The 20131-nt window shown below is 33.9% G+C and overlaps 1 protein-coding gene across 1 annotated transcript; it reads left to right on the top strand.

The window, feature by feature from the left end:
• The first annotated feature begins 1724 nt into the window (after positions 1–1724).
• LOC120165154 (light-inducible protein CPRF2-like) lies at positions 1725–5553 on the top strand. Its single transcript, XM_039174737.1, has 6 exons — positions 1725–2112; positions 2210–2301; positions 3479–3680; positions 4086–4161; positions 4251–4376; positions 4919–5553. Exons 1-6 carry the CDS (start codon positions 1739–1741, stop codon positions 5351–5353), a joined length of 1305 nt encoding a protein of 434 aa, XP_039030668.1. The 5' UTR covers positions 1725–1738; the 3' UTR covers positions 5354–5553.
• The last annotated feature ends 14578 nt before the right edge of the window (positions 5554–20131 follow it).

Raw genomic sequence — 20131 nt, 5'->3', positions numbered from 1 at the left:
TGTCAATGTTATTTAACTACCAAGAATGTAGTTATATTTGAAGGAGTAAGTTTCTAACGAAAATTATTTTGAAGAGTTTTTGCAGTAGCAAAGTATTTCACTTGATCTGATTTAAAGATAAAAATTTACAATTGACTCAATCCAATATATAACTTAATTTAAAAATAACAATAATTTATTTAGTGATAATATTGTAATTATCTCTAAGTATGGGTGTTCAAATTAATCTATTACTGTTAACCATAACCATTAACCTATTTACCCGCTACATTTTATAGGTTAATTAACCAAACCGTTAGGGTTTAACGGTTTCAGTTAACTGAACCGCTTAAAATACCAGTTAACGGTTATCATTACATTTATTGAATTTTTATAAATGGTTAATCATTGGTTAACCGTTAATAAATTATAATTAATTAATTATATTTATTAGAGAATAGAATTAGAAATAAAATTAAAATGATTCCTCCTATTTTTAATTATCATGTTTATCTTATATATGAGCACATTAAATCGAACATATATGAAGAAATACATGATTTTAAATTATAGAATATAAATATACATTTAAGATTTTAAACTGAAAAAAAATGAATATACCTCATAATATATATATTTCTATAAAATAAAATATATTTACAATTAAATAAGTTTTTTTACAAATATATATGTTTCTGTGGTCTTAAATTTATGAAATTTTAAAAAATTTAAGTTGTGTTATGTTTGAAAAATATTATAATAGATTAATAATAAGTTACTCTATAATTAAACCGCTAATAAGAGTTAGTCGACTATTTAAACTTAACGGTGTAGTTAACCAACTATGAATACCCTTATCTCTAAATATATAATCCATAATTATAATATTATCTCGGGGAGGAATTTTTCTTAAATCCCATTTTAATTTAATCCCACGTTATCCTTTCAGAAACCCCTTGGAAATTTAATTTTTTTTTAAAAATTAAATCAAATCAAAATCAATCAAGTTCGATCAACTTCTGTAGAGATGTATGCAGGGACAAAACCATGATTGAATTATGATAGGGGCAAGTTTTTCATTTTAATAGGGTCTGAAAAGTAATTAAACCATAAAATTAAGAGACTAAGAGTTTAATTTCATTATAAAATTCAAAAATCTTAAAAATAATTAAATCAGACATATTTAGGGTCAAAGTTTAATTCCATTAATTTTAAAATTGATATTTTTCTAAAAATTAATTATACTTAAAAAATTTAGGAGGGACAAGAGCTTAATTGCAATGATTTTAAAATTATCAGTGACTTAAAAAGTAATTATACCATGAAAGTTGGGGGTCATTGTCTCTCCTCCTATAACGACCCGTTTGTTATTAAATGATTGAGAATCTTCATAATAAATAATATCTTTTATTCATCTCAGAGTAATAAAAAATATAACTCTACTAAAATTTAATGGTTCTGCCTAAAATTATAACATGTCCTATCTAATTATGTCTATTTATACCTGCATATTTATTTATTTATAATTTGATCAGCATGTTCTAAGACTACATTTAAAGTTTAATTAGTGCAATAGATATGCTTTAAGGATTTAATTGGAACATTTCAAAATGTAGAATTAAACTTAAAATCGGAATTATAGTTTGAGACATTTGATACAATTAATCCGAAATTTAAATGATATTAAAAACAGGAGAGGAGGGCGAATTGCATTTTGGAGAAGAAAAAAAAAGAACGAAAAAGATATTCACTGAACACGATGCATACTGTGTTCCCAGGTGACGATTTCTCAGACTCCTTTTGGGCGGCCCCGGCGGGGATGAACCGAAGCCAATCGGAGTGGGCTTTGGATATCTTTCTTGAAGAGTTTTCCGGTACCGGCGGGGCGATCCCCGTGTCGCGTTCGAGTGAGAGTGCGATTGGTCCCTCCGTGGCGGAACCTCAGATGCCTGTTTCGAAATCTGAAGAAGGCGATGCTGATGACTACTACGTGGTGGAGATCAAAAGACCTGGTAATCAGAACCATAACTCTCCGCCGCCCGCTCTGAAACTTACTGTCCCGATTGACTCGGACGAGGTCCAGGCGATCCTCAAGAGCAAGCTCGAGCAAGCCTGCGCTGTTTTTGCTCTCTCGTGTATTACCCTTTCTCCAATCCCGATTTTCCAATTGGATTTATTATTATATAATATTATGTAAAAATAAGTATGTATATTTTTTTTTTCTATTGAGAAATAAATTTATCCAGGCGTCAGCTGTGAAGGCAGAAGATTCGTCTGCCCAACCTGAAGATCAATCGCTTCAATCGAGATCCCAAGTTCAAGGTAAGCTTTTGCTTTGCATGCTTTTGATTTGACTTTTTTTTCTCTATTGTAATGAGTTGAGTCCTTTTTAGACTATTTTAGACTAGGGATGAAGAAACGTTTACGTTTCTCTGTTGTATTTGAACGGAACTCCTGTGTTATAAGCATATGAATCACGCCACCCTATAAATAAATTTTAGTTATTTTCTTCTGTCTCAGATTTTATGGAGCCAATTTAGAGTTAGTTCAAAGGGGGTAAGTATATTCCTGAGCAGGAGTTAGCTTGTAAGGAAAAGCTATGATTTGTGTAAAATTTTGCTAATTTCAGTGTTAGGGTACTCGTATTCAGGGATGGATCAAAGGGGAGCACGTGGGCGGCCGTCCCTTAAAAATTTTAAATTATTATATATTTTAGATTTTTTTATATTTTCTATTGATAATATATTTTTGACTTTTTAGAATTTTATAAGTTCGTCTCCCTTTATATTTTAGAAGTATATCCCCTATCATAAAATTTTGTATCTATCCCTACTTGTATTTTCGCTAATTGATGGAGCGTAATTGGGAATATCACCAGTCATATACAGGGTGAGAAGCAATTTTGTGCTCATAAGTATGATTCAATGGAATAGGAGGCTGCAACCTTTGATCAAGTTTAAATCAATGTGGTTAATCAAGTTTCTGATTTGTAGATTGGGTTCTTCAAGTTAACTACGTCAGCGATTCATTGGCTTCTTGGTGAACTGTAGGAAAACGTTGCTTTTCATTTAGTTTTTGCTGGAGCTATTCTTTATATATCATGCATGATTGTTCCTAAAAAACAGTAAATTAGTGATAGCCATATTTTAACTTTTTATAAAGTGCAATGTGACTTGATCTTCGATTCATGCTTGTGCTGAAGGAGTGGAGGAAAGGAAAATGATTGAAAAAAATGGAGGGGTACATAAAAATGGAATTAATTTGCTTTAATAGATTGATTAACTCTACATAGCCATTCAAACAAGAAATGGAACATTAGCCTGTTTATATTTCATTTTTCTTCTCTATTTTTCTTATTTTTATTCCCATTTTCTAATACTTAAGTGCTACAAGATACGCTAAAGAACCTGGGGCAATCCATGCATTAATTTGGTTCTCCTCTTTCCATGACTAGTTTACATATGGTAATATCTTGCTGATACAAATTCTACCATTGAAGTTTCCTCAAAGGCTCAAGGACAGGGTGAACAAGATGCTACACCTTGTGGAATATTGGCTGTGTCGACTACACAGAAAAAAACAGGGGTGCAAAGGAGGCAAACAACAAGCTTGTCATCAGGAGAAGATTCAGATGATGATGAACTTCAAGATACTGAAACCACTGACAACATGGATCCGGCTGATGCAAAACGTGCAAGGAGGTAATCATGTTTTCTATTTTTTGTCTTGTATTACTGGTTGTCTTGAGGATTTGCAATGCTATATTTCTCTTCTTTATTCTCTATTTCTTAACATGTCTGATTTCCTTTTCTTCTTATCTTTTTCTTTTCCCTAGTTAGAAGGATTTCTTTTAAGTAACAACTGTAAGACCAATTTGTTATCTTCAAAGGACTCAAATACTTACTCTGCAAATAGAACTCAAATTTATGATTCTATACCACTTAATTGAACAAAATTCTATTATCTGCTTCTAGAATTAATCAAAACACAAACGTTCTAAGCAGTAATTACCTATCTCACTGCTATATTTTTGAACTAAACACAATCTTCAATTTGTTGATTCAATGACAAAAATTGCCCTGAATTAATTGGTATGGATTGATCAGAATGCGGTCAAACCGAGAATCAGCTAGACGCTCTAGAAGAAGAAAGCAAGCGCATATGAATGAACTTGAAGCACAGGTTTTGCCACATCATTCTCCCTACCCTCTAATGGTCTGGTACATTTTGTTTTATAGTCTTTTTGATCCTGCAAGTGATTTTTTTTCTAGGTTGGTCAACTAAGAGTTGAACATTCCACGTTACTCAAGACTCTAAGTGACACGAATCACAAGTATGATGAAGCTGCTGTCGACAATAGAATTCTGAAGGCTGATATAGAGACATTAAGAGCAAAGGTAAACCGTCACCCTCAATTTCGTCACCATCACTATTGCCTAATTAGGATTTCCTCATTGTGGTCCAATTATTCTTCATTTATTTGACTTATGTGTCCTGTGGGAAGTTGAAAATTTGCTTCCACATAAATGAAAGCAGACTGTTATTGTGACATCATGAAGTTTGTGAAAATTAGTCAGTCAAACTCTGAAAAGCCATGCTCATATTCATTTTCCTTCTTCATCTAGGATATAATCGTAAATGAGCTTGCAGATTATAGTAGCTGCAATTCTCTCGAGGAAGAGAGATTAATTCCGTTTTGGTGATTTTTATGTGCTTCAGGGATCTGCTGGACTTGTCCATATGACACACTATTCGTTATTGCACTGATATTTATATAATGGATATGGCATGATCTCTTGTGTTTGTTAATGCACTGGAGTTATATCAATTTTTGGACTGTTCCGAACCGTGAAACACGGTCTTAATTCACTATTGATCCTGGTTGATGCAATATTAAATCAGTGTCTATCGGGTTGACGGTTGTATTTGAAATTTTCAGGTAAAAATGGCTGAAGAAACAGTTAAGCGGGTGACAGGGATTAACCCTGCTATGCTCTCTGGACACGCTGTAGCTAATGTCGGCATGCCTTTTGTTAGCAGACCATTGGAAGCATCCCCGGTTGCTCCTGTTCGGTTGCAGCAAAACAGCAATCAGTGTTTTCACCAATCAGTTCCGGACATTGCTGGCCCCATCCACCATCAGAGAGTGGAAAACAGTTTCGCAGGCAACACCCTGGTTCCTCCTTCCGTGAATTTACATACTGAAGAAGCAGGAGTGAAGAGTGTAAATGAAACATCTGCATTGCGTCATACGCCCAGCTCAGAGCATGTTCATGATCCGATTGGCTGTGGTGTCAGTCCAAGTGGACTCATGTCTGGCTGGGAGCCCCGACAACATATAGCTGCCAAGAACAAGAAGCAATCGGTGCCGTAACCATCGTGTTTTCTGAGATGAGGCTCGAGAGAAGCGTATATGATGGTATTAATATTAGTTAAAAATCTAGTAATGGGTATGCACTCTAACTGCACGTTCATATTTAACATCTTGACATCGTAACATCGACTCAACTTCTTAGTCCATTCAGTGTACTTTATTCAGTAAATTATCATGTATGAAATCATATGAAGTTTATATCTGGTGTCAAGGTACTCCAGTTAAGCCATCGGATTTTATCGGTCGTACGAGCATGTTTTAGCCTCGGAAGTTCGAGGTTTTGAAACCATGTAAACTGACCTTACGATAGCATATTTTCGGAGAATGTTGGATGTTGTGAAGCTCCGATGCTATCTCTCATGGAATGTCTTGTTGAGCCGGTTTAATGGTACGTTAATGGACTGATATAACAAGCTCGAACTATAATACAGAGATCTGTACTTTATTTTTACTCGATTTCATTTGATCGTAAAATTGCCAAGATTGGTTCAGTCAGCTGGTTGGAAACCATTTTTAGATTTCATAATTAATGACTCAACCAATTCAGATGCATATATCATTGTGCATATAGCTAAGAACATAAATGATTCAAGAAATCAAATAACATAAATCTGGGACTGCAATCAGCTTTATTAAACCCAAAATCATGAGCTAACGCAAAAAGGTGTGGACCAGATGATGAGCTCAAGGAAATGATATCATAGTTGGTTAGAGATGGACCGAAGGGGCGGGTGGTTGCCCCTGAAATTTTTAAATTTTTTTATATTTTATATTTTTTTGTTCGACTCCTCTATATTTTTATAAATTCGCCTCTAATATAAAATTTTGTGTCGTCTCCATAGCTGGTATTTATTATACCAAAAAGATACTGTAGGTGCAGTCTGCTGCTACAGTAAGTACTTCTTTATGCAAATACACATATAATGGACATCAGTGTCCACCAAATATAACAAGAAAATTATTCACCCTATGGTTTAGGCTCAAATTTGGACTACCTCATTATTTTGACAGATGAAATTCTAAAGCATATTAGATTAACTATGGTTTAAAGGTGCATGAAGAATTTAAACTTTTTGGAAAAAAAAAGTAAATCTTTAGAATGTTTTTGTATTCAGTTGAATCTTCAAACCGAGAAATTAAGTTAACAGAAAATTAAATCATAATTTTTTTTATAATTTTACTATCACATGACATAATACAATTCTATCATATGGAATTTTAGGATTTTTTTAAAAGAGAAACTTTAAAGAAAGTTATTAAATAATAAAATTTTATTAAATTTTGTAAATTTCTATAAATATCACTTGATAATATTGGAATACGACATATGACACAAACTAATTAAAAAAAACTATTATATCTAATGGTCAATACTGATCAAAGAGGTGAATTGATAAAAAAAAATTCGAACTACGAGTTTAATTGAATGGAAAAAAAACTAAAGTATTAATTATTATTTTTCTTTAAAATTTTGAGGGCTTCATACACCCTTAATGTAACGTCCTTGATTTTTTAAATCATTGTTTTTTAGTTTTAAAGATCGAAAAATCATTTAATCATTATTTTATTAAATTTAAGTATCAAAATTTAGTATGAACCAAGATATTTCAGTGGTTAAAGGGATGATCATTATCCTAGAGATCTTGAGTTTCGAGCACCAGAGATTGTAAGTGTGTTTGAACTTTCACTGTCAAATAGTTAAAAAAATTTAGAATAGATACTATCTTGTAATCATCTTAGATTAATAAAAAAAAGTAACACACTATTCATTTTGGTTTGCTTGATTAAACGAAAATCCAATTGGAAACTTTTATTGATAATCACAAAATAAAATGAAAATAGAAAGATAAAATTAAAAAAAAAAGTGAATTGTGAAATTTTGCATGGTAAATAGACCTTGGACAATTGTTAGTGGATTTTGGTGAGAATGTGTCATATTAAGTATGACTTTATATAGAAAAAAATTGATATACAATATGTGTTATAAGTAAAAATATATGTGTATTATTATAATGGCAAATTAGAAAGCATGGTATATTATATTGTGGAATTATTGGAGATTAAAACCAACTATTTTCCTTGTTTTGGGTTATCTTCAAACTTCCAAAAACACCATTAAAGCATTTTCAAGTCTTAGAGTGAGAAAGCTTTGACATTGAGTGAAATTTAATGTGCATGTTAGGCCTAGTTAAAGATTTGAGATGCTCTTTCAGTCTAAAGGGTTCAAATTTCATTAAGGAAAAGTAAACCCTAAACTCAAAATATTAATATCTAATATTAGTTTTAGTGTAAACTATACAAATGATAATTGATGTTTGAGTAAGTTTTCATTTCTTTACTGAAGTTTCAAAAGTAACAAATTGGTTACTAACGTTATCAATTCGTAACAAAATAATCATTCCATCGCCATTCCATTAAATTGATGATGTGACAACGTTAATATTTAGTTTTACCCCTAAACTACTGATAAAACATCAAATATCAAATAGGTTTGTGGATAATAATTTTATATCTAATTTACCCCGAAAGTTTTCTAATTTTCAATTTTACATCAAATAGGTCCTATGTCTTTGGATCATGAACCCATGGAAGAAAGCCCTTTCACCCCATGGAAGAAGCCTTCGTCCTATGACAAATGCCTCCGCATAGAGCATCGAGAATTTCGCAAAGAAGCCTTCGTCCTATGGCGGATGCCTCCTCAAAAAGTATTGAGAACTTTTACGCAGAGATATCTCTGCGTCATGATCCTTCCACTAAGGATATAAAACAACCTTGACCTCCTTTAAGCAAGAAAACAATGTCAATCATATCAATATACTGCTAAGAGCGTTGATAACCTTTTGTGGGGTGTATATGGGGGTGCATAGATAATTCCATTTGCATTTAACTTCGACATTATCTTCTGACCATGTGACTTTATCGTTACTACCATCGTCTGGCCGAAGGAATCGAGACGTCTTCGTTATTCTTTGCGTAATCCTCTGCGTAAGATGTTATTCTTTGCGAAGAACGTCACTCTATACAAGAGCCTCTATCCTCCAAGCTTATCCTTACTTGTCAATAAAATGGCCATGGACATCAACGAACACACATCTCATTCAAGCTACTTTGTGACGTTCCCTCAATTAAGGAGACAACTTATTATACCTTTAGAGGTCACCTCCAGAAATTACCAGCTTTCTGCCTACTAAAACTTCCGGATAAACTCATTCACTCATCGGAGCACCCAAACAATCCATGTCCTCTGAGCTAAGGAGCATTATAGCCTTTGAATAAGCTACAATATATAGATAAAACCTCTAATCACGAGATCTATCAGAGCAAAATTCAATATTTGACAATGTATTTATCTAGCCTCCTAATTTATGAATAACCATAATAATTCTATGCTTAACGCCACCAACTAGTGCCTTTACAAATATCCCTAAATGGGAGGGGATCCTCTCTGCTTTCTTCTTCTAAACTCATATCTACCCTGCTATGCCTCCAATTCTCTCATAGATGTGAGAAACACCAGCTAACAGTTGACAAATTAATTTCTCTCATCATCATAAATATTTTTAAAATAAAAATTACTATGAATGTGATATATTTAATTCGATTCAATTTAAATTTTAATCTAAAAGTTATAGATTTTTATAAGGAATTTTTTTTGAAAGTTTTCTTACACTTTTGAAAAATGTAAAACAATTTACATAAAAAATTACCTTATCTTTTTTAATTTGTAAATCATTTTTATTGATTAAATTAATTTTTATGAAATAAATACTAGAAAATATATTTAAAACATTTTTCATAAATTATTTTCAAATAAATAAATAAACCCCATTTGCCCCACCTTCGTTCCATCTCTATTTGATGGAGTATGTTACCTAGAGATAGACCGAGAGAGTGGTAGTCTCCTTAAAATTTTAAATTTTTATATGTTTTAGATAGTTTCTTTGTATTTTCAATTAAATTTTTTTTGCTTAAAATTTTATAAGTACACCTTCTTAACATAAAATCATGCGTCCGTCCCTAATATGAATGAGTGATTATCATTCCTATTTTATCATATTTGTATTGTAATTTCTTTTATTTCTGTATTTTTCATGTTATAAATATAATTGATCCAATATGAATTTTCTAAAATAATTATATATATATATATATATATATATAATATTTTAAAATTATTATAAGTTTTAATTATTTAATTAATAAAAAATTAAAGAGGCCTGAATATGGTTGTTTCTGTGCCTCGTACTGACGTAGTGTGTTGGAAATTGCAGCCTTTTGATTATTTCATTAAAAACTGTGGAACAAATCATTACGTTGGTGAAATTCATCACTCTTATTTTCATAATTTCTCGAAATTCGTCTCCATATAATTATATTAATAAATAGTATAAGGAGGCGTTAACAGTTATGCCAAAGCTCTTGACATTATTTATATATGTAAAACTATATCAGATACCATTAAACGATACAACATCTAAAGTTTATATCATTAAACTTTTAATTTTATTAATTATAACATTAAACTTTGATTTTCGTTTCAATTATATCATTGGATCGTAAAATCGTTAACAACCATATCAAAACGATGTCATTTTTGTGAGTTGTCTACGCTGACAACCGTCAACCACATCGGTAGTCGTCAACTACATCATTATATCGTTAATGATTTAGCGATTCAGTGGTATACTTGAAACGAAAATCAAAGTTTAATGGTATAAATAATACAATGTCTAAAGTTTAATGGTATCTGGTGCAGTTTACATTTTATTTATTTATTTATTTACATTTATATTTGTGAAAGATACCTCACACAACTCTACCCTTATAAGCATCGCCATCTGACCTTTTCTTTTTTCTGACCTTAATAATTAATTTTAAAAATAAAAAAAATTGGGGTCATTTTACTAACTTGTGGCTCAATCTGATTTTATCAATATTTGTAATCTTTAAATAAGTTTTCTTTAGTTAAGTTCAAAGATGATTCGTGTCGGATTTTTTTCCCTAAATACAAAATATTGTTTTCTTACTTACAATATTTAAACTTAAAGGCATTGTTCAACAAATATTAAACTTTTTATCAGAGACTGAGCCGAAACTTAATCTTAACAGAGGCCGGATCTTTTTAACGGTTTTAAATTTTATTCATAATTTTATTTTTATTATTTATTTTTTAAAAAAAATATAAATGATAATATTAAATATGCATGTTAATTCTATCATTTCTATGAAATAACAAGTAGAAAATTAGAAATTAAATTAAATAATAAAAATATGTACAAGTTTAAAAGGTGTCAAAGACATAACTATCACATAATCATAATAAAACACATCGCTCTTTCAAATCTTGAAATGCATCCATGAGTGATGTTGTATTAAATAAACTAAAATTAAATAAAAAATAAAAAAACTCCAATTAATAAATATAATATTACTTAATTGCTTACCTTTAAAAGTTTACATTCAATTAAATTTGGATCACTTCAGTAAATCTCTGACAATCGTAGTAGAAGGAGTTTACTTTTGTTGTGGAGCTGATGATTCTATCACAATATTTTATGATGAAAGAACGAAGACTTTACAATTTATTATATTCTACTTTGAGGAAGACAAAATCTCCGTAATATTTTAGGGTAAACTGCATGTTTATTACATAAACTATTACTTTTGTTATGTTTACGTACCCAAACTGTATTCTTTTCAAAATCATATCTAACGTTTAGTTTAAGTTTCATCTTGATACCCCCATTGTTAAAAACTTAATGGTGATATTGGCATGTCACCATAAGATAATGTCACGTTATCATTGAAAAATAAAAAATATCATGTCAATAGTTATGTTATTTTTTTTAATGACGGGTACCAAATTGAAACTTAAACTAAACATTAAGTATGATTTTGAAAAAAAAATAAAACTTAGGTACTAAAATGGGATAAAAATAATAATTTAGGTACTAAACTTATAATTTATCCAATTTTTTACGTTCTTATACTAGTGTAATAATTAAAATTATAAATCATAACGAGGGCCGGCACCCCTTTAGGCCCCAATGGCCCTCCGTCCCTGCTCTTTATCTAAACTAAGTTTAGGGTTTGTACATATTAGTTTTGAATATTTGATTATGATTTTAGTATCAAATGTGTTAATGAATCGTGTATTTGTTCTTGAATTTCAACAAGATTTGGTGGAAACCTCAAAGGCAAGGGGAAAGCCAAAACTATTGAGTAATCATCGACCTGAGGAATGTCATAAATTCAGATTAAGTGAATGCAGTCCATATCGAGTCTGATTTTACATGAGTACTTGCTTTGATATTCAATTTTGTGTAGGTTGTTTGCTTAAATTGACTAAATTGTGATGTTGGATCTATATTGAGCAAATGACTAGTATATAAATTGAAAATGTGTGTCTCAGTATATTTCGATATGAAATTTCGTTGTGGTGTCATGCTCAAGCATCTTAGCACGTGTATTTGTAAAGTGGGAAACATCTTTGTGAATTTGTGTAGATTGTCATGTATGATAAGTGAAAACGAGCTAAACGCTCTATTTAATAATGATAATATGTTGTGCGATACACTGAGAATGAAAAATGAAATGTTTTAATATTTCAATATTGTTGATAATGAACCCTTGATTATTAGTTTAGTTTTGAGTAAATTTAGCATGACATAAGGTCTATAACGTTTGTGTATATTTATTTAAAGATTTTGGTCTTGGCGAGGTGGAGGAGTATTGATCATTAGGATTGTATGTCTCGATGAGATGGTGGGATGTGTATTGTATTTATATTATATTAATACTTCTCGAAGCTCTCTCTGTTTGTTTAACTATTTTCGTAGGAGTTCGGTCATAGTAAAGGGTCGCAGATAACATTTTAGGGTTTTAATTCTTTTGTTTTCAAACTCCTAGAATGATGACATATAAGCTTTGATTAGTTAGCGTATTTGGTGTATTGGATATTTACTAGAAGGAGATAAAGGATAGAAGAATGCAAAAGAATTGTGTATTATCACTGAGCAGTACATATCCTTTTATACAGCATAAACCCTAACAACCTACAATAGATTACACCTGCAACACACAAACACTAACTAACCAACTGCTCTCAACAACCTCACGTTAACAACCTACTCTTTGATATTCTCCCTACTTTTCTTCCTTTTGTAAAATTGAACAAGAACTTTATCACGAAATGCTTCAAATGCAGCTCGAGCTAGTGGCTTTGTATCACTTGATGACTTGCGGGTACATAGTTAACAACAACCTGCTTAGCCGCCACCTTTTCCCTTACAAAATGCACATCCAGCTCCACATGCTTAGCCTTCGAATGATACAACGGGTTGGCACTCATGGCTATAGTGGACCTTGACACTGACTTATGCTTCTTAGAAGTCTAAGAAACTAGGTTGTCCCCAATGAAAACGCAGTAACCTGACACCGACCTTCGATCTTTAGAGCTGGCACCCTAATCAACATTAGCGAAAGCAGTCAACTGCAACCCTGCTCCTCTGGGAGATATAACCAACCTAAATCCAACGTCCCTAGTAAATATCATAAAATTCGTCGAACAACAACCATGTGTCCTTCCCGTTGAGCATGCATATATTGTGCTACCTTGTTGACGTTGTACACAATATCAGGACGCGTATGACATGCATACAACAAAGCCCCCACCACACTTCAAAATTCACGAGCATAAGAAAGAAGCTCGCCAGCGTTCTGCGTTAGTCTCGATGGCACCATTGGCGTCGATATAGGGCTTGTATTCTCCATATATGCCTTCATTAACAACTCAAGAATAAACTTGCGTTGACAAATCACAAGTGAATCACCATCCCTTAAAACTTTAACACCTAGAAAATATGAAAGTTGGCCCAGATCTTTTAATGAGAACTCATCACCCAGAAGCTTCACCACCTTCTCAATCTCACTGTTTGACTCACCCGTCATTATAATATCATCTACGTACACTACCATGTACGTGTAGACTCATTTTTTAGTTCTGAAAAACAACGACAGATGAATTTTAGACTCCACAAACCCTAACCGAACAAGACACTACTTCAACTTTGCATGTCAATTACGTGGTGCATGTCGTAAGCCATACAAGGCCTTTTCAAGGTTGTATATAAGTTGCTTACCATTCACAGAGTGCTTTTCAAAACCAGGAGGCTGCTGCATAAAGACCTCCTCCTGAAGATCCCCGTTGATAAATGCATTTTAATGTTTACTTGTCGAAGTTGCCACTTTTTATCACAACAAGTGACAAGACGGTGGTAAGCATAAAAAATTTAACTACCGGACTAAAGTTCTCATTAAAATCATATACAGGCACCTGCAAATAACCTTTAGACACTAAATGGGCTTTATACCTATGAATCAAACCATCAAGAATGGTTTTAAGCTTGAATAACCATTTACAACCAACCATAAATCTCCCTTCCGACAATGGCACTAATAACCATGTGCTATTATTCTACAAAGCTTCAAATTTGGCATGAACTGCAACCTTTCAATTAAGTGACCTAAGAGCCTCATAAACACTAACTGACTCCATTCATCACAAGTAACCAAATATGATTTGGGTTTAAAAGTTCCTGACTTACTCCTCGTTTGCATGGGATGACTGTTCACACATGTAACAGAACCTTCAACTCGACTTTCAACATCAACAACTCTACCAGACTCACCTTCACGCTCATAATGTCCCCTTGAAGACATATCAGGTTTCTCATTCTGAAGTTCAACACTACTATACCCTCCAGGGGTAGCCTCGCAGCCTTGCTGACTGTGACTTACACCACCATGCAACACATCATGAGCACTCTCATCATCTTTCTCTAGTGCATCAGCATCTATACCATTGGAAGCTACAATTGGTGCCCTAGCAGTAGAACAGGGAGCACTAGTACCTAACTTACGAACATCAGTAACAACTTCTTTAATAACACTCGATTGATGACCAAAAATACAAGACGTATCACCAGTTGTCGAGACCTCAACCTTACTTATGAAATGAAGAACTATATTGTTAAAAACAACATGCCTCGAAATATAAATTCTTCCATTGGCATTGAGACATCGATAACCCTTGTATTGATGGATATATCCTAAGAATGTGTAGGCTTAATACCTAAACTGTAACTTATGACTTTGAAACAGTCATAAGTGAGGAAAACACCTACAGCCAAACACAAACATGAATCCTTAATCCGGTTTCTTCCTGAACAACTTCTCAAAGGGAGATATCCCACCTAAGACCTTGGTTAGCAACCTATTTATCACATAAACTGTTGTAACAACTATATAGTACCAATATTCAAGAGGCACTGAGGCTTGAGCCAAGAAGACAAGGGCAAGCTCGATGGCAAGCTGATGCTTCTGCTCAACTACACCATTTTGCTTGTATGTGTGAGGACAGGTAACTTGGTGTTCAATACCATCTTTAAGCAGCAACAAAGATAAACTCTGGTACTCACCTCCCCAATCTATTTGAATGAATTTGATGGAAATTCCAAATTATATAAGGACTGATCATGTGTATAAGTGTGTGTTGTGGCACGTAAAACAGTGCAGGTATATAAAATCGATACAAGTAATATAGTAGTAAATGAGTTATCGTCTCCACAGGGATTGGTGGGAATTTTTTGATGATTGCTACAGCTAGAACTAGGTGTCACTAACTAGTCCTAAGATTCTTGTCTAATGATATTAACAAAAGAACAACGAGTAGTATCAAATGATATAAACAGATGGAAAAGTATTACTGAGGCAAGAAAATTTGTAAAGAGAAATGAGCAGAAAAGTTTGGTCGAGGCAATAAAAATATGCAAATGAAAACAAATAAAAGTTGTCAAGGCAAATAAAAATGTTTGAGTTAAATATATTCTGAAAAACCTCACACAATCAGACTTCTAACAAAGCACTTAGGTTGGATTTTCTATGGAGAGAAATTATTCTATTTCAAGGATGATTTAGTATGCTATGCCTATACTGGCCGATAGGATTTATTAGTGTTCCTATAACTATTGCTACGCGATACTACCTAACGTAAACTGCAACCCTTGGTTTGTCAAATTGTTGCTGCAGCAATACCCCTCATCATAAATTGTATCTCTAGCATATATACTCAAGCATTTAACCTTGTTAGTCGAATGAAAACCTCTCATTATCTTTAAGGCAGATTAGAATCTCACCATCCTGGATTAGTCCCCTTGTTCACGTGGATCTAACCTAACTCTTTCGAATATTAGGTATCAACTCCTAAAAAATGGTAATCTCTCAAAAGCTCTTACAAAGACTATGAATGTTTTGTCGTGACACCAAACAATCTCTCAAAAGTTCTTACAGTGTCAAGGTAAAATATTAAAACAGTGAACAAAACAACATTCAATAAAAACAAACTTAATCATCATTTAACATCAAATAACGTATCATCCAAGCATCTCCAACACCAAATAAAACAGTTTATGGTGTGGTAAACATCATCCCAAAAATAATCTTAAGTATAAGCCCTTAAATAATATGGAAATGAATAACACGAGGAAGAAAAACTCCCAAACAAAGCTCTATCGTGACATCAGACCACCACTATGACTGCTCCAGCAGTCGGCCTCTCTCGAGGGCCTGGCCGCTACTCTAGTGAAGCCTGGCTCTGGAGGGCACCAAGGACGGTCGAGTAGGGGAGGGGACGGTGAAAAATGGATGTGCTACAGTCACTTTTCTCTAAGTCTCCTTTCAGGGTATATTCTCTTTCTCCTCCTCCTCTTTTTGAAGAGGTATAATGGTATATTTATATTGGGAATTTCTAGGGTTTAATACCTTTAGAACTTCCCTTAATACCCTTGGTTTCATACCCATTGTGTGAATAAAATGGCAGCTGGCAGTGGTCCCAAATTCTTAGCAGGGTAGGAGTTTACGTGAGGTGCATTAGACAGTGACCATGTGACATCAGCAATTTTGTATCGTAGTGCGTCAGACTGACGAGATAAAACTAGCCTTGGCGAGAAAATTTGTTCCTCACTATCATGGTCTTCTGTTCCACTAGACCTAGTAAATTAATTTGTCTCAGCAAATAAATTATTCCTCAGTCATTTCCTGCATCATCACAATCAACAAACAACCCTTTTCCTCAGCATCATCAGTTTAGTCAAATAAACTTTGCCTCGAAAAAACTTATCCACACATGTAAATATGTCCTAAATGCAACTATATGCAACTAAAATGTTATGTCAATGACTTTTAAACAATCAATAACTTAAGTAAAAATACATAAAATATAATCTTTTGTACTGAGTTATTACACCCCAAAACTTAAGTTACTGCTTGTCCTTAAGCAATAAATGATGAGCAGTAGAAACATTAAGTGTAAAGTCAAAGTATAAATTAGGACAATCAACAATAAGTTTGGCCCCAACATGCTAAACTGAATGAGAAGTCAATTACCTTTCCCTAGGTCAAGATCCTTTATCAGTGTGTGCGTGTGATTGTATCTAGTTTATGGTTAATGAATCTAGAAAACTATTAAGTAAGTTCTTTTGTTTTGCCAAGGCATTAAATTATTCATTAAGCACAATTTCACTCTTGTTTTTTCAACATGTAAACATTGCTTTAAGGCGAGTTAGCTCATCACTCCTACCATCCCACACTCTATGTGAAAGGGCATACCTTCCACCCCAAGCTAGTCAGGTAGAATTATCCCATGACTGCTTTCATTCACCCAAGGCTACCATTTATTTAAGGGGGTTTCCAGGTAATGTCGTCGCACAAAGGCGTATCCCTCTATAGTTATGCCGAGGCATTTATTTGTAATTCAACAAAATTCAAAATGCTAAGGAGTTCAACTTAATCTTTTCAATCATTTTATGTCATGGCTCGCAAAAGAATCAAGTCCTAAAGTTGGTTTTATCCTTTTAAATAGTCATGTACAATAATTATGGCCTAGGAAATAAAAAGTTTCTTTCATCATCGGGCATCCTTAATTCATTCCAAGCAACTATCCTAACCATAATTCATGGCATGACAAAAAATATTTCTACGAATCATTATCAATGCAATTAACTAAGTGTGAAGCACAACACCTCCCCCAAACTTGATGGATGTATTATCCTCAATGCATGAAACTAAGGCAAGTTAAATTACTCTAGAATGCTATGCAAATGCAAATGAAAAGAGGTACCTCATTGTTGTGGGTCAATTCTGTTGTTCGCTCGGGTTCACTTGAGAAGAGGGAGGCTAGCATATTCGGTTTCATCTTAGCGTTACGGTGATTGATGCAAAATAGCGACACAACCAGCTGAGTGTTTGATGCAACGCCTGGTCCTGGGAAGACTAGCTTGTTGTGGTATCTCCTCAGTGGGTAAGGTCTCATAATATGAGTTCAAGGGCTGGTTGGCTTCGGTATCGACAACTGGTTCAACAACAACTTTGGTCGGGGTAAATTTTTCTTCGAACAATTCGAGGGGAATCACTTGAGTGTGCTCTAAGGAGGAAGAGGAGGTTGTTCATTGTCAGGGCTTATTCGTTGCCAGGAACTGGAGAGAATTGTGTGATAAGGGGGTGACACCGACTAGAGACTCTGGCGGAACGAAATTCCATCAGGGAAGGGTGATATATCTTCAGTGGTGACTGGCAACAGCTCCTTGAAGAATGCATTCAGTTGGGCATCCCTCGTCTTGATATAAGTAAAGAAGGTTTGCATGTGACCTTCCAACCGTTCTAGTTACTCTCTTGTCTCTCGTGTGGGGGTCAAAACAGTAGCCATCATTACCACGGCAACAGATTTTACACCACGCTCCAATCCTTCAGTCGGGGCATTATCATCGAAACTCATCAGCTCATGCACCATTTTCTTTGTGATCCCTTCCTTGGACTTTATAAATTCTCCCAAGGGATCCTTGGGAACCTTTTTCTTTCTGCAAGCAATGATTAGATTTGGAAAAAGTAAATTACCTTTGGCTTGCTTGGCACACTTTTAGACTTATTCGAAGATGATTTCACCAACATCAATGAACCGCCCATAGATGATTGAATGAAGTAGCAATAATTACCTTAGCAACACAGTTGTGTTGTGGGATGTGGGTAATAACTCTGTAAAAAGACTATGTTTTATATATTTTTTACTTAAGTTATTATGTGTCTAAAAGTCGTTGCCATAGCATTTTAGTTACATTTAGGTCATATTTGCATGTGGCGGATAAGTTTTGTCTAGGCAAGATTTATTTGGCTTAACTGATGTTGTTGAGGAGGAAGGTTCTTTGTTGGTTGTGTTAATTTAGGAAATAACTAAGGAATAATTTATTTTCTGAGACAAAACAATTTACCAGGGGTAGAGGAACATAAGAAGACGATAGTGAGGAACATATTTTTCTTGTCGAGGCAAGATTTATCTTGCAGATCCAACGTGGATCAACAATTGATGACGTCATTTTCCCAGCTTCATCCTCACGTGCATTCATGCCCTCATCAAGGAAGTTGAACACTTCTAGCTACTATATTATTGATAAAATGGGTAAGTCAATGAGGGTATTTAGGGAATTTTAAAAGACACAAAACCCTAGAAATTCTCACTATAAATCCCTCATTATAGCCCTCTAAAAAATAGACAATCAAGGAGATGATCTACCTTAGGTTTGGAGTAAGTGGCTGCAGCACGTTATTTTCTACCATTTCCCCACTCGACCGTTCTTGGTGCCCTTCATAGCCTGGCTTCATTAGAGAAACGGTCAGGACCTCGAGAGAGGCTAGCTGTTGGAGCAGGCATGGTGGTGGTCAGAATGTCATGACAGAGCTCTATTTGGGAGTGTTTCTACCTTTTTTTCTTAATTTCCATTTTGCTTAAAGGGCTTGTACTGAATATTTAACTTTGGATGATATTTTTCGCACCATGAATTGTTTTACTTGATGTTAGCTATTGTTTTGATGAAACGTTATTTGAATGTTAATGAATAATGAAGTTTTCTTATGCTTAATGTTGTTTTGTTCATTAGTTTAATATTTTGCATTGACACTATAAGAGCTTTTGAGAGATTATCTGGTGCCTCGGTAAAACATTCCTAGACTTTGTAAGAGCTTTCGAGAGATTGCAATTTTTCTAGGAATATATGCCTAATATCGAGAGAGTTAGGGTAGATCTACATGAACAATGAAACTAATCTTGGATGGTGAGGTTCTAATCTACCTTAGAGACAAGGAGAGGGTTTCCTTCGACTAAAATGGGTAGCTACTTGAGTAGGATAGGCAAAGACTGCAGTTTACGCTGAGGGGTATTGCCACAATAACAGTTTGACAAACCAAGGGTTGTAGTTCACGCAGAGTAGTATTGAGTAGGATAGGCAAAGACTGCAGTTTACGCTGAGGGATATTGCCACAACAACAGTTTGACAAACCAAGGGTTGTAGTTCACTCGGAGTAGTATTGTTGTAGCAACCATCTTTGAATACTCTAGTAATCCTGTCGGTTAGCCTAATCATAGTGCACTAAATCATCCTTAGCGTGAAATAACTTCTCACCATAGTAAAACCAACCTAAGTGCTCCATAAGAAGTCTAATTGTGTGAGGTTTTTCCTGAATATATTAAACTCGACGTTTCTATTTGCCTTGACAATTTTTATTTGTTCACTCTTGCAAATTTTCCTTGCCTCGACCAAACTTTTCTATACACCATACTTCAAAATAGTTCTTGCCTCAACAATACTTTTCCATCTGTTTATATCCTCTGATTCTAATTATTTTCTGTTTCGAAAAGAATTTCAAGACTAGCTCATGACATCTAGTTCT

This window comes from Hibiscus syriacus, unplaced genomic scaffold, assembly GCF_006381635.1.
Source record: "Hibiscus syriacus cultivar Baekdansim isolate YM2019G1 unplaced genomic scaffold, ASM638163v2 tig00111582_pilon, whole genome shotgun sequence".
NCBI classification, from domain to species: Eukaryota; Viridiplantae; Streptophyta; class Magnoliopsida; order Malvales; family Malvaceae; genus Hibiscus; species Hibiscus syriacus.
This window is presented reverse-complemented; position numbering and strand designations above follow the sequence as displayed.

Excerpts from the sequence above, each read along its gene's own strand:
- LOC120165154 (XM_039174737.1), top strand. The coding sequence starts at position 1,739 with ATGCATACTGTGTTCCCAGGTGACGATTTCTCAGACTCCTTTTGGGCG. Across the intron at positions 2,113-2,209 it reads TGCGCTGTTTTTGCTCTCTC|AAATAAATTTATCCAGGCGT; the intron begins GTGTATTACCCT and ends TTTTCTATTGAG. Across the intron at positions 4,162-4,250 it reads TGAATGAACTTGAAGCACAG|GTTGGTCAACTAAGAGTTGA; the intron begins GTTTTGCCACAT and ends TTTTTTTTCTAG.